The following is a 16,232-nucleotide window of genomic DNA, read 5'->3' on the forward strand; positions in this document are numbered from 1 at the left end:
CAGGCTGGCTTTCGAAGGTCCACAAGTACGGTGGACCAGGCATTCCGCTTTACCCTAATACAATGGAAGACGGTGACGCTGGGCAAAGGTAGCCTGTATGCGGCCTTTGTCGATCTACGGGCCGCTTTCGACCTTGTTCCCCGTTCCAAGCTTTGGATGGTTTTAAATAAGCAGGGCCTTCCTAGCGATTTACTGTCTTTGATTATGAGGATGCATGAATCTAATTATGCCAGAATCCAGTGGGGAGGACTTGGTTCGGTAACCACGGACTTCCCTGTTGAAAGGGGAGTGCGGCAGGGATGCTCGATGGCTCCTGTTCTTTTCACCCTATATATTAATGATGTTGTTGCCCGCATGACCTCTGCTCAAGTGGACGCTCCTTTTTTAGCTGGGATTAAAATCCCTATTTTAATGTTTGCTGATGACACGCTCATCCTATCAAAAACCCCTAATGGACTCCAGCGTGCCTTATCTATTTTTGACCAATTCTGTAGGGAGTATGGATTAGAAATTAACACTGCCAAAACAAAGCGAATGATATTCAACCCTCACTGTAGCTTTAAATCCAAAATTATTCTGAATGATCGCCCGCTAGAAGTAGTGAACACCTTCATGTACCTGGGCATGCATATATCTAGCGAACAGAATTGGCGGCATCACACTGATATTGCTACACTCAGGCATAGGCAACTGGCAGGCGCTATTTCCTCAGAGCATAGAAAATCATTGACCAAACCTATAAAACCGGTTCTACAGGTGTATGAAGCCAAAGCTCTAGGCTCCACCTTATATGGTGCTGAGCTCTGGGGCTTTGAGAAGGTTCTTCAATCCTCAGAAAATAAATGTTTAAGGGCAATAACCGGTCTTCCTAAAAGTACCCCATTGTTGCCCCTTAAATACGACCTGGGCAGAAAAGCAATCTCAGATTTGGTACAACTGCGCCCTATTTTGTATTGGCGCAGGATATGGACAACTCCTGTCCTTTCTCACTATGTAGATGGTTTTTTAGATATCATAAGGTCTGATGCTTTCCACAAAATAGAATGGTTAAAGGCACTTAGGACATCTCTGTTTAAACTTGGTTTGCGTTCACTTTGGGACGACCCGGCGAGAGCCAGCTTTCCATCTAAAAGCACCTTAAAGAACATTTATTGGGAGTCGGTTGCTAGACGGAACTGGAACAGCTCGAGTGCTGGTTCCATGACTGCAGACTTTATGGAGGTTAAGATGTATCCTTGTCTGGAACCATATTGGGATATCATAACAAGGGCCTTGGAAAGAAAGCTCCTTTTCCAACTGAGAGTAGGTGCTCTTCCCCTCAAATCTTTGATATCTAAGTGGGAAGGGGGTTCGTGTGATGGATGTCCTGTATGTGGCACAGACAAGGAAACCATTGGACACTTTATTTGTCTGCAAGTTTTACGCGGTCCCAAGATGTAACTGGTTGTCACCGATGTGTAAAAATCTAGGAACAACCAGTGGCATCGTGGCCTTGCGTATAATACGTACTAATACCTTGCCATGGATTACAGTAGCCACTGCAAAATATCTAGGCTGGGCGTGGACAATTAGACAGAGATTGCTAGTCGTATGACTACTCTCATGATTTAGGAGAGACTGCTAGTCCTTTGATTATTCTCTCTTATGTTTTATGTTTTTTAAAAATACTTTTTAACTCTTTACCGCCTAAGAAAAACATGTTATAGGGTCATGTATAAGATATTGTATGCTTTATATCTATCGATCTTAATTTAATTCTTTTTTAACCATGTATGAAATTGTTATTGTAAAATGTTTTTTGCTTTTATGAATAATATTCGAATAAAGCATACTTTGACTGACTGACTACTACAAAAAATTTTTTTTTTTTTTAAAAATCGCCGTACAATGGATAGTCCTTCTTCTAGGTTTCTGCATTACAACGCCGACTCCACTCAATTCGAATACCGCGAAAGAAGAAACGAGGACACAGGTCGGTCCCGACACGTAATGCTGAATTACCTGACTAAGAGAGGTTTACTAGCCGACTAATGGCATTTTTCATTCTACACGGCCCCCAAGAGCACATAAAGACCGGACCAGCCAGGGCATAAAAGAGGACATCATCAACTCAGGTACGCCGTCCTATACCGTTGAATTTACAATTGCTATTATTCGCTTCTGCACAGGAATTAAAGGCTCCGTACATCCTTTTGCAGACTCCACACGACTAATTCACAAACTCCTCGCCAAGACTCGCCGTTAGCGACAATGCTTGCTCTAATTTCCGATTCTATAACGGAATCCTTAACAAGTAAGCCAATTCAACAGCATGTCTGAGCATGAATGTGACGTGACACATTGTTTCAACACGTAGCTACAAGTTTTCCCTTCATTTCTTCACTTTAGGTGATATTCTTCGTTACAGATCGGCTGATTGTAACAAGTCCACATTTGAGGTAAACTTAAGCTAAATGAGGCTTCTGAATGTACATAAGAGTGAGGGACTCACTATGTCACTTAAAAATGGCTCTGTTTTTAACTTTTCAGGTCCTGATGAGAGCCCCAGAAAAAATGGGTCTCGAAACGCGTAGACCTTGTGAAGAGACCACAAGAAATTTTGAATAAGTCAACAATGCAATAACTTTTGAGCCTAATTTGTGAAACAAATCTTTCTGTGGTCTAAATAGACAAAGTCGATTGTTTGCTCATTAACTATTTGCGGGACATTTTAGAATGAGTCAGGAATGTATGTGTATGAGGAATGAATGAGATGTTTGATAAGTATGCTTGATATGTTTCAACGGGTGGTGTGGGGAAATTTTTCAAAAATTGGTCATTAACAGACAGTTGTAAATAGCAAATTGTCCTTATAAATGGAAGTATAAACAAATAAGAAAATAAAACAAATTATATGTTTAAATCAAAGAAAACGAAGGTTTTTTACACTTTTTGTTTTATCTCGAAAAGTGTCCTCACAAAAAAGTTGTGATAGAACAGGATTTGCAGTATTAGCAGTTTGTTGTTATATTCTATTATATTAGTACAACACCCTCTTTCATCAAGATATTTGCATTGGAGGAGGTTGGCATGAGTATCCCACTGGTCCAAAGTTATCTTGTTCTGCTTGTCCAGAAAACAGGCCACTCATATCCTAAAGAATGTCATGAACTCCTGACAGACGTTTAAGCCTCATGGTGGAAGCTCTCCTTGAAACAAGATACAGTCCACAAATATCTGCCTTGTGAACCTACAGATAGAGGAAAAAAACAATCCCTGATAAAACTAGAAGGAAAACGTAAAAACATGTAAGGTGTTTATGTTTGCCTCTACCAACCTCATTACTGCTAAGGGACAGTGATGCCTAGGGGTCGCTGAAGCTGGTTTCTGCCTGGGACCATTAAGAGCTGTTGGTGCCGGTCACCGCTAAGGTTCATCACTGTCTGAGACCACCGACATTTATTACAGCTTTGAGACCACAGAGACTGCGTAATACCTGGAGGAAGTGTCCACACTGGCCTGATTTCCCACAGGCCTGTCTGCAAGATTGCTCCCACCAATGTTGCACTGTGTGTGCCTACATACCGAAGGGTATACTGCGATGTCCGACCGTGAACAGTGATGTCAATGTGAGCATGGAAAATACGTAAGTGCAAAGCACACAGGCTTTTTCAATTCCTGTTTACAGAGCAGGGATCAGCCGCAGGGATTACCGGTGCAGGCTCCGAGTATTCCCCAAAATGATATTTTGCAACAGGAAATCAGAACTGTTTTCTTTTGGCTGGTAGCACGATTCATATCAATTCAATTTAAAAGTAGATCAAAATGACATTTCCCTCAGACTGAACATGGGCAGTCACACATACAAAAAAATAGCATACACGAGGGAAATATGTCTTAATTTGAGGCGCAAGCTATTATGCTTTCTTCCCCCCCACCCCCAAAAAAAAGCAAAAGCACAACCACCAAAGTATGAACTGTACAGAAGAATCCCAAATGAGCCTTCTCGGCGAACATGCAAAGAGGCTAATGACAGAACCCAGGAACCTTCAGATACCTTGATGCGAAGCATAGAGCATTAGACTGTGTGAATCCCAAAGTTGAAGCAAACCTTCATATGAAAGCAGCCTTCATCTGAGCCACCTAACCGTTCTGGAAAACCTTGGAGATGAATGGCTAGGGAGCGACAGAGCAAGGGGGTTCCTTTACTGCCTTCTGAACATTGACAGAGCACAGGAAAGCTCCCTTCTGCCTACTATACTACAAGACATGATTAAAGTTGAATATATAAGGTGAATCTGCCCACCTACTCCACTTGTCTGCTTCTCGCCATCGCCTTTGGTGCCTAAAGAACCGGTGATAATTCTGGGTTCATGCTTGCGTATTAAAATCCCAACATAACTTAAAACCGTTCTTGTTTTACCAAATCCCATGCTGTACTATCGCTATTAAAACGGACACTGTGCTTTGCAGGAAACATTTGCACCATATGCATTACACAAACTACCATATCTAATTTACAACTCAATTTTCATGTGAAATAAGCCATGCAATTGAGTAAACTTGAATAAGAGCACTACAAAGACTCATTTGTTTTTTAAATTGTTTGTTATGCTGTGAAATTTCTTCGGGTAACCAATTTGTGAATTAAAAATGTGTCACAGTAATAAGTTACGAGATTGGTATGTCAGACGTAAAAAGTCAAAATGAACTTTGCCAGTAGAAAAGTATGAGGCAGCATTCCTTCACATGGTGTCCTCGCAGTTATAGGGTTGATTGGCCTACGATTAAAAGCTCCAATATGTTGCAAGTATGCCAGCTGCAGATATTTAAAGTTCACGAGTCTGAAAGTTCACATTTAAAAGAAAAAAGAAAAAAAAAAAAAGGAAAACTTAAAAATGCATTTCACTCTCAACTGTTATTTATTTGTGAAGAGTAGGCACAAATGAGCCATTATAATCCCAAGAACAATCTTTTTTGCTTGAAAGGAGGTTCAGAGAAGGACATTTTTGATATAGGATGGTGACTGTTTCAGCAATACGTTTTAAAAAAAAAAAAGAATACATCTGTACTGCTCAGGATAGACTGCTCTCATGGAGGCAAATAAAGTTCCTAATTTAACAGTACTCTTCAAGCAACTCATGGGGCTGTAACCGGGACTATACAACGTCCAATAGAAGACTTGAGAAGGTTGCGCAGCACAACTGAGGAAGGGAGACATCATCACTGTGCTCTCTAGACACTGCAGATGCAATAAAAGTGCCAAACTTCAGAAAGGGAACCAGGTGAACCATCAGTCAAAGTTATCATGAAATCCAGTCTTTTAAAAACAGAGCCCTGAAGTTCTGAAGCAGTGTCCGGTTCATGGTGTACGTCACCATCAACTGGCAAAACTAAACAGACAGCAGTGCATCACCAGATTGCACAACATTAGCTCTTTGCCTTCCCCTTTTTGGTGGCAAGTTGACCAGTGGATTCCAAATACTTCTGGACCAGTTCTTCTTGAGTGCTTGCTAAACAAGGCTGGTATCTACTGTATTCCATTGTATATTCGCCTTTACCCTAGGAGAAAAACAGGAAAACAACCATGGTAAAGTCGATTTGAAGTATTTTTTGTAGTGAAGCTAATGTAATAAAATAAAACAAACAATGATGCTACTCCTGATAGGGTGTTACATATGTACACATGCAGATATATCTCTTTTTCAAAGTGTGTTTGTGAAAATGTCATGAAACGTGTATTATGATCTACATTTTATGAAAATGTAAAAGAAGCAAACACTAGGTCCACGGGCTACAAATGGTCAAGCCAATTACTCAATACACGGACAGTGTAGTAAATTACACACAAGGATGTCGTCCAAGTATCAAGAAAACAAAAAAGCTAGGAATGCAAAGCTTGAATTATTCTCTGCCACTGGTAGGGATGCATCACAGGCCATCGTTTTTTGCCGACCATGTCACAGCTGATTAGAACCAGCCATATTTAGATCAGCCTTGATCCTGCTCCATAGGTTCAGTCCAGCCAGACCAGTCAAGTCAGGAACTCTCTTAACGGGACCACAAGCAACCCAAGACTTGTGGTCTAATTGGTCCTCTCAGTCGGATGCCGATTGGGTCCAGTGGCACAGTGAACAAGGGATCAATGCCTGTATTGCTTGTGTGCCAGTTCAGGGAAGACTTGGCCTGGCACTTTGAGCTGGACTGTTCTTCTTGGAGCAGAATCAAGGCTGATTGGCATGTGGCTGGGTCCAAACAGAGGTGGCATGGTTTGCAAGCTAATTATTTGATTTGTATGCGGCCTGAGAAATTACCAGTGGCTGGGATTATTTCAAGCATTCCACCCATCAGCTTTTTTGAATACCTTAGTGTCACTTCTAAGTATAGCACAGTACAAATAAGTTTAAAAAAAAAACAAAATCATTGCCATACTGACATTATGTCCAATAATTTTGTGTGGAAAGTATTGTGCAAGAAGATCGGCCTAAAACAATGCAATTATAGACATAAGGAATATGCTACTTACCAGTATGCATCTGTTCTTGGCATGTAGAGCTGCAGAGTTGTACACTTTTGCATAGATCGCCATCTGGTGTTGGGCCCGGATGTTTGCAGTTTGTTTTTGTTCTTGGACAGTCTTTGGAAGTCACGAGTTCGGTGACTCCTCCTTCGGTCCGTACTGCGCATGGGCTTCGGCTCCATCCTCAGATTGTTTTTCGCCAGCAGGGAAATGATGGAGCGTAGTGATAACAGTGAGAAACCCATGTGTGTTGTATCTAAATAAGATAGACTGGAACGGATACAGGTAGCCGGGGAGGCGGGTGGGCGTGTACAACTCTGCAGCTCTACATGCCATGAACAGATGCATACTGGTAAGTAGCATATTCCGTTCGAGGCATATGAGCTGCAGATTGTACACTTTTGCATAGATTATATAGCAGTACCCAGCCCTAGCGGCGACCACCGGTATCCGTTGCAGCGGTTTGAAATATTGTCTTTAGTACAGCCTGGCCCGCACAAGCTTGTTGCTTGGAGTGCACGTCTACACAGTAATGTTTTGTGAAGGTGTGCGGTGTTGAACAAGTGGCTGCTTTGCAGATGTCATCTAAGGGTATGTTCCCTAGAAAAGCCATAGAAGCCCATAACTTTCTTGTAGAGTGTGCTTTAGGTGGAACAGATAATGTTCTTTTTGCCTTGTGATAACAAATTTGTATGCACTTTACAATCCACCTAGCTATCCCTGATTTAGAGATGGGGTTGCCTTTATGCGGTGGAGAGAAGGAGACAAACAATTGTTTGGTCTTCCTGAAAGGTTGCGTTCTTTGTATGTAGTACAGTAAAGCCCTCTTAACATCAAGTGTATGTAGAGCCCTTTCCGCAACAGATTGAGGTTGCGAGAAAAAAACAGGTAATTCCACCGATTGATTGAGATGGAAGGGGGAAATGACCTTGGGCAGAAATTTTGGATTCGTACGAAGTATCACTTTGCTGTGATGTATTTGTAAGAAGGGTTCCTGTATAGTGAACGCTTGTATTTCACTAACCCTTCTAAGGGAAGTGATAGCTACGAGAAAGGCAGTTTTCCAGGTGAGGAACTGTAGCTCACATTTATGCAGTGGTTCGAAGGGCGGACCCATTAGCCTTGTAAGAACTACATTTAGATTCCATACAGGAGAAGGTGGTGCCCTGGGTGGAATTATGCGTTTAAGGCCTTCCATAAAGGCTTTAATAGCGGGCACTCTGAACAGTGATAAATGCTGTCTGTTTTGCAGGTAAGCAGCAATCGCTGCTAGGTGTAGGTGTATGGAAGAATATGCCAGGTTACACCTTTGAAGATGGAGTAGATAGCATATAATGTGTTGTATGGATGCATCTAAGGGGTTGATTGTATTGTTACGGCAGTAAACAACAAATCTCTTCCACTTTGCGGCATAGCATGCTCGAGTGGTAGGACGTCTGGCTTCCTTGATAATATTCATGCAGTCAGGGGGAAGGTTAAGGTACCCAAATTCTAAGATTTCAGGAGCCAGATCGCAAGGTTGAGCTGAGCTGGGTCCGGGTGTCTGATTTCTCCATGGTTCTGAGTTAGGAGGCATGGGGACAGGTGCAGTTTTTGATGTGGTACCACTGATAGCTGTAATAGTGTGGTGTACCACGGCTGCCTGGCCCATGTTGGGGCTACGAGAATGAGTGTGAGGGAATGCTGTTGTAGTTTCCTGACCACTAATGGAATTAGTGGGAGAGGTGGAAAGGCGTATGCAAATTTGCCTGACCAGTTCATCCATATCGCATTGCCTTTGGACAATGGGTGTGGGTATCTGGCGGCGAAGCTTGGGCATTTTTTGTTTTCGTGGGTGGCGAAGAGGTCTATCTGAGGATGCCCCCACTTGTGGAAGAATGGGCGAAGAACTTGTGGATGCAGTTCCCATTCGTGTATTTGTTGCGTTTGTCTGCTGAGGAGATCTGCCATGGTGTTTTGTATGCCTGGGATGTGCTGTGCCAGGAGAAAGATGTTTTGTGGAATTGCCCATCTCCATATGCTCTGTGCTAAGCGGGAGAGCTGGGGAGAGTGTGTCCCCCCCTGTTTTTGAATATAATACATTGCAGTCATATTGTCTGTGTGAATGAGGACTGCTTTGGCTGAAATCTGTTTCTGAAAGGATTTTAGGGCTAGAAAGATCGCCAATAGCTCCAGATGGTTGATGTGGAGCGATTTTTGCTGTGGCGTCCATAGACCTTGCAGCGTGAGGTGTAGGAGATGCGCTCCCCAGCCGGAGAGCAATGCGTCCTCTGTTAGAATCACCTGAGGAACCGGGTCCAGGAACGGCCGCCCTTTGGAAAGGTTTGTGGTGTTCCACCACTGCAGAGAGTGATGGGTGCGGCCGTCCACCAACACCAGATCCGTCAGCTGTCCCTGGGCCTGGTTCCACTGTCGTGCTAGGCACTCTTGGAGTGGACGCATGTGGAGTCTTGCATGGGGCACTATGAAAATGCAAGATGCCATCATCCCTATTAGCTTCATGAACACTCTTGCTGGGAGAGAGTGCTGAGCAATGAACGTTTGGCGCAAGGCTTGTATGCTTGCGATCCTGGCTGAATTGGGATAGGCTATACCCTTGGAGGTGTCTATAGTGGCCCCGAGATATTGCTTTCTGTGAGATGGTATGAGGTGGGACTTTTGATAGTTCACCGTGAAGCCCAGCTGGTGGAGCAGTTGGATGGTGCTGTTTGTATGTTGCACACATTGGTCGTAGGACGCTGCTTTTATCAGCCAGTCGTCTAAGTAAGGGAAGACGTGAATATGTTGACGTCTGAGGTGTGCTGCTACTACCGCTAGGCATTTGGTAAACACCCGTGGTGCGGTGGTGACCCGGAAGGGGAGAACCGTGAATTGGTAATGCTGACCGTCCACCACAAACCTGAGGTACTTCCTGTGAGAAGGGTGCATTGGAATATGAAAGTATGAGTCTTTCAGATCCAAGGTAGTGAGAAAATCTCCCTGACAGAGGAGTGGGAGGACTTGTTGTAGGGTGACCATGTGGAAATGGTCTGAATGTATGTATGCATTTAGGGGCCGGAGGTCCAGAATGGGCCGCAGGGTCCCGTCTTTTTTCGGGATTAGAAAATACAGAGAGTAGACCCCTAAATTTTGCTGATTGACGGGGACTTGCTCTATAGCGTGTTTTTGGAGGAGGGAGATCACCTCCTGTTTGAGCAGTGTGGAATGTTCTTGTGACATTGGACAGTGCCGTGGTGGGATATTGGGTGGGGTAGATGTTAGCTCGAGACCCTGACCGAATAATTTGGGTCACCCATTTGTCCGATGTTATGGACTCCCAGGCGTGAGTAAAGTTTTGTAGTCTGCCCCCGACCGGAGTGGGATGGTCTGGGGGGAGCGAGGGGAAGTCATTGTGTGGGCGGTGTGGCAGAACGGGTGGTGTTGGTTTTGCCCCTGCCCTTATTATTGTTGCCCCTGTATCCACCTCTTTGGTAGCCCTTTGAGAAGGTATTTTGAGGAGGGGACTTGTAGGAGGTAGAGGCACTATCGGTGGAGTAACCTCTGCCTGTGCTACGAAAGGAAGAACGTCGAAAGGAGCGTCTAGGGGTTTGGGATTGTAATGCCCCCATAGACTTTGCTGTGTCCGTGTCCTTTTTCATTTTTTTCTAATGCTTCATCCACCTTTGGCCCAAATAGGTGTTGTTGGTCAAAGGGGTGATTTAGTATGGATGCCTGGACTTCTGGCTTAAACCCTGAGATCCTGAGCCAGGCATGACGGCGAAGCAGGACACTAGTATTTATAGCTCTAGAAGCAGTGTCCGCTGCATCGAGGGCACATTTAATGGAGGTGTTAGTAATGAGCTTTCCCTCTTGTATTAGGTCGTGAGCTTTACGTTTGTGTTTCTCTGGGAGGTGTTGCATAAGAGCCACAAGCTCATCGTAGTGTGCTCTGTCATAACGCGCAAGTAGCGCTTGTGTATTCGCAATGCGCCAGATGTTTGCGGCTTGCGAGGCAGTGCGTTTACCAGACGCATCTAAAAGTTTTGATTCCTTATCTGGCGGTGGAGCCTCACCTGAGGACTGGGAGTTGGACCGCTTTCTAGCTGTGGACACAACCAGGGAATCTAAAGGAGCAGGGCCTTTAATGTATGCAGGATCTGTGGGGGCTGCTTTGTACTTTTTTTCTATCCTGGGGTTTAAGACCCTGGCCCCGACAGGGTCTTTGAACACCTCTGCAGCATGTTTGGTAACACCCTTAAGCATGGGCAAGATGGCTGTGGATTTATCCTGAATATCAAATATATCCAGTAAGAAGTCTTCTTCCACTGGTTCGCTATGTAGTTCCACCCCATGATAGTGTGCTGCTCGCTGCACTAAGTGGTGAAACCCTAGTGAGTCCTCCGGGGGAGATGGCCTGGATGGGTAGAGGTCATCTTGAGGCACATCTGGTATGTCAGGGTTTTGGTAATCCTCCCATGGGTCTGGGGTCCCTGGGGGTGTGGGGTCCATCGGGGCGTCCGCTGGATCATAATCTGGATCCCCGTAATCCGGTTCTGGGGATGGGGTTGGGGAGTGATGAGGAAAGGGTGGCGGAGACCTGGGAGGGAGAGGAGGTGGAAGAGGTGGAGGAGGTGTAGGAGGTGGTGGGGAGGGCACTCTGAGAGGAGATGTGGCAGAGTCCTTCAGTTTTTGCGGTGGAGGAGGAGCTGGTGTGTCTAGACGTCTTTTCTTGAGAGACAAACTCAATAACCCAGTCTTAGGATCCTTTGATAAGGTTTTTTGAGAAGGATCAGGTGTAAATAGTTCCGTTGGCACCGAATCGTCCGCTGGCGCCGATGTTTTCGGAGCCGAGGACTTGGGTGGTTTCTCTGCGCCATGCCTTTTTGGAACCTCTGGTTTTTTCGGCGTCGAGGTAGGCTTCGACGCGGGAGCGTCGGTTCCGAGGGATTTATGCTTGTGTTTCGTCGGCACCGAGAGTCCAGGCTTCGGCACCGGTGGCTTCGGAGTCGAGCTGGGTGTCACTTTCTTTGGTGCCGAACGGTGTTTATCGGCACCAGGAGTAGGCTGGCTCGAGCCCGAGCTGCCGTGAGACTTGTGATGCTTCGACACCGGGCCCGAAGGTGGGGTGATAGAAGCTGCATGTTTGGTTTTCCCTAGGCCCGGAGGCGAAGGTGTAACCAGAGTCTCTTTGGATATGGGCGCGGGGGTGGGAGGGGGTAGAGTACTCACGACCCTGTGCGCCGGTGTGATGTCCTCCAGGTCGGAGTCGTCGGCCTCGGAAGCGCGGACGATGTCTTCCTCCTGCTCGGTGTGTTGTTGCCCCGAAGCTCCGGTGTCGTCTCCGAAGATGTCCGGTGGAGCCGAAGTCGATGAGTGCGCCATGGTGCGTCGAGCTCTTGGATCCCGGATGGTCTTTTTTGATCGAAAGGCGGGGCAGTCTCTGGCCTTGTGTTCTGGAGAGAGGTAAAGGTTACACACCTGATGGAGGTCGGTGTGGGGAAATTTAGACCCACATTTTGGGCACTTTTTGAACGGAGTCCTTTCCATCGGCCGGGACCGGAGTCGAGGAGGGCCCGAAGGCCAGTGCCGATGTGTGGAATCGAGAAAGTGCCTCTACGAGAGATGAAGAAGATGAAGAATCTCGATGAACGAGGATTTTCCGTCGAGGCTGGAACCGGAAAAGTTCGAAGCCGGAGCACGAAGTATCACATCCGAGCCCGATGGCGGAAAAAAACAATCTGAGGATGGAGCCGAAGCCCATGCGCAGTACGGACCGAAGGAGGAGTCACCGAACTCGTGACTTCCAAACACTGTCCAAGAACAAAAACAAACTGCAAACATACGGGCCCAACACCAGATGGCGATCTATGCAAAAGTGTACAATCTGCAGCTCATATGCCTCGAACAATAGCTTTCTGCTAGTTAGAGATACTCTGAAATTAGAATGGAAGACATACTTGGGAGTAGATAAACTTACTATGCACTGTAGCGCTAAAGATATTTTCAAAATTCTTAATTGATTGCAATTAGTTTTTTGGGGCAGCATTTTCAACTGAATACTGATCAACAGTCAAATGCAGGGCAATGCTGCATTCAAAAGGGACAATATATGAGTGATAGTATACACTCTGTGGAACGTAATGATGTCAATACTACTCCGCTCTTGAAAGTCTAGAGCTGCAATTCCCTTTATACATCAGTTGGTCCCACCAACAAACCCCAGAGGCAAGTTCCTTTCTATATTTCTACATAGATATAATGGATAGATGTTACTAGAAAATCAAGATGTTGATATACAGGCACTTCGTATAAATACTTTGACATTACATAAGATGCACACTGCAGCGAGCGAGTGAGCAGTGGCTACTTTAGAGAAAGAAAGGCTGTTAGTCTAGGAGTAGACAACTATCTACAGTCAGTAACAAATGCTTATTTTCTAAGTGATTCCATAACCATTTTGCTCCCCTTCCCTATTGCAGACTACTTGGAATTAATAAGCAGCCAGAAAATCAGTGGCTGTGGAGGTAGCTATAACTTGTCTTAAGGACCTGCACTGGCCTGTGCAAATTTAAACTATATTAGCGAAATGTGGGTAGCCATCTTATGACAAGCAGATGTATTGAAAATGATTGTATAATTTATATGAAAAACATATGTCGGTATAACAGGCTACTTTAATATGTTTATTCCGGCGAACTCTCCAGCTTTTTCTTAATATAAATTTCAAGAGTTATGTCTCGATTATACTGTATGCTGATTAATTTCCCCAATTCTAAAATCCAGAAACTACACTAAAAATACAAAATCAGGCAGCGACTCAATATCAAAGAGGGAATCCACCTTGAAGAACACTCATTGACTTGCTCCACAACAGAGGATCAAGTTCAAGTTGCTGTGTATCATGTACAAGGCACTCCATGGAAATGGTCTATTTTATTTATAGAGCTGGCGATAACAAAAGGGTTCATGGGTCTCCCAATTCATCACTCCAAATCAAGGGAGACCCATAAAGCTCTGGGACCACTAGAATTTTGATCAGCCCTCAAGGGGTCATAGGAACTATCTCAAATTTAAGAGAAACTTTAAAACCTTTCTGATTTGAGATGCTTTAAGCACATTTCCATTTTCATAAGTTGCCCGCCTAATAAGGGTCCGGGGCACAGATCTCCTTTAAGATCTTTCATTCTTTTTGACTCCCCACGTAGAATGAATCTCCTAATGGCTGTATGCTGAACTAGTACATCCCCTTCTGTTATTCTTCCTGGAACACAGAGTTTGCTATTTGGATTATCCTATTCTCCTAGAGCTCTGAAGTGGCAACATATGGGAAATCTATAAAACATTGTACATAAATAAATGTATGAATTCTGCCTACCACTAATGCCCACATACTACTGTATAGTGGAGCACTGCTAAGGAGAAGAGATTCCAAACAGTATAATGAAATGTTCAGTTCTGCTCTAGTGTTCTACTTTGATAAGACTGGGTTAGAATGAGCCACATGATCAAAAAAACTAAAAGTTACTACAAACTAACTCTTGTATAAAGTGCCTTAAAAACAACTAAATACAATGAGATGTAATTTTAACTGAAGGAAATTCATTGGACATCACATTCAGCTGCATGTCAGATTTTATTTTACCTCCGTAGAAGATCTGAGTTCATTGGCATAGCCAAACATATCATTCAGTGGGACCTGAAAGGTAAGCAAATATATTCCTTATATAGTACACATGACAAAATGGTTTATAAAACTTAACATTTTCACTTCTAACACATTAAATTAACTTTATCTTAACAAAAGGTTTAAATAGCACAAGAATAAGGTGGTCCACGTAGTGTTGTGCATTGGTAGCATGTTGTCATTGACTTGACTTATAGGCCATGGAGGTAATTGCTTATCCAGGTGGTATAACCATAGTCATCAGGAAAGAAGCCGTTAGGTTTCATAACTTACTCAGGTTACTGAAGTTAGTAACGATACACTCTCCACAACGGTTACCCCGGAAATACACAGGTTTAGACCCTGCTCTGATATAGGAAAAAAGTTTGCAGTCATGTTACCTACAAAATAATCCTGGTTTACAGAAGGCCTGTACCTGTGTGATCAGTCTATTATTAGAGTAAGCTTGAAAAGGATTTAAAATTGCTTCCTGGGTGAAAGATTTTATGAAAGAGGCCTCAAGCTCTAAAAGTCAGAATACCATCTCATAGCATAATAAAAGAATTATAATTCTATTATTTGGTAGTTAGTGTTGGAGCTAAAATGCATACATGGGGACACTAATGTATCAGAAGGGGTTGATGAGAAAAGGTAAACTCAGTTTTAAAGTCAGATTTTAATTGTGCTTACTTCAAGTGGTTTCTTGCATAAATTGTACAGTTGTTAGTGTGAGATATTTCAATAAAAAAGTAATAATCTTTTTTTGTAACTATTACGTTAGTGGCCACCCTTTGTAACATAACCCACAGTGCTACATTAATATATAACACCCATAGCTTAAATGCCAGGTTAATGACATCAGTAATAAACCTACTCAATACAAAATGATTCATCGCTCAAATGTCAGCTTTAAATATTTTGGGAAATTCAAACATCAGTCAATTAGTTCTGAAAATACAAATATTTTTGTTTTGAATGCACATTTTTCAATTTCTGTTCACAAATATTAACTCAGTCAAGCAAAAGCTTCTCACTTCGTGGACTGGACATAGGGGAGCTCCTTCTAGGTAACTGGAAAGATATCAGTAGCTAAAGAGCTACTCTTTGGGAGAAGCCTGCTCTAGTAGTATCACTATCTCTTCCACACTCATTTCTCTCGACAGATGTTTTGAATTCTTTTCCGACAAATAGATCATTTAATCAGGGTGGATTAACAAGATGTTTTCAAATCGATAAATGGCAGTGGACCAATACGCTTCCAAGACTCACTGAACATATTTGGAACAGTGCTGTCCCATCACAGCTTCGGTAGGGTGTAACTTCAGTAAACTAAAAAATAAAATGTACCATCCCTATCTGCTAACAGAAGGAGATAATGGATGTAGCGCTGAAACTTTTCAGACAATCACCCCCAGTCACAGATCTGGGTTGAATCCATCATCGTTCTTTAGCTCACATCGCCAGCCCAGTTTAGACCCAGCTATATGCAAATCAGACTTGACCCTGTGCCTCATGGGAGCAGTCCAGCCCGAACTGCCAACCCAGGTCTTCCCTGGACCGGACCGGAAATGAGCATCCTGGGACCGGTTTCAGGGTAACACCCCTCATCAGCCAGGCTAGCTTGAATCCAGTGGCAAAGTGAACAAGGGACCCCATCTGCTGCTTCCTCTTGAAAATATGTGCCTATATGTGAAATAGTGTGAACATTAATTTTGAATATTAATTGTTCAAAAGCATAATAATCCATACTAAGCCCTTTTAGGCATCATGTTCCACTGAAGATGTAGCCATCATTCAAAGCGGCTAATAACTAAGAGAGAGTGTGTGAGTGTTTGCCATATTATTTTCAGACCTAAAATCAGCCATGCTAACAATACAGAGAACTGAAATGTTTTATCCTCTGAAAACTGGAGGACTACGTGCAAATGGTTAAAACTGCAAGGCTATCAGCCTTGGAAAATCAGCTTGCAAGGAAAAACGAAGTGCAACATTTGCGGGCCTTCCATAGCCTTATGTAACAAGAAGCACTGCTAGGATTTTGTCGAGTTAAGCTGCATAAGAGTTCGCCCTCCCCTCACCTAGGAGCAGGTT

At 43.8% G+C, this 16,232-nt stretch overlaps 1 protein-coding gene across 1 annotated transcript in view; it reads right to left on the reverse strand.

Annotated features, from left to right (window-relative positions):
* Positions 1-4,882: 4,882 nt before the first annotated feature.
* The window catches only part of GFM1 (G elongation factor mitochondrial 1), a 239,150-nt gene continuing 227,800 nt past the window's right edge, over positions 4,883-16,232 (reverse strand). The window contains exons 17-18 of the mRNA XM_085634740.1: positions 14,121-14,174; positions 4,883-5,541 (exon numbers count right to left, since the gene is read on the reverse strand). Of these exons, the coding sequence (XP_085490866.1) occupies positions 5,410-5,541; positions 14,121-14,174 (186 nt within the window). The 3' untranslated portion in view covers positions 4,883-5,409. The remainder of the gene's footprint in view (positions 5,542-14,120; positions 14,175-16,232) is intronic.

Source organism: Triturus cristatus, chromosome 11 (assembly GCF_964204655.1).
Source record: "Triturus cristatus chromosome 11, aTriCri1.1, whole genome shotgun sequence".
Lineage (NCBI taxonomy): Eukaryota > Metazoa > Chordata > Amphibia > Caudata > Salamandridae > Triturus > Triturus cristatus.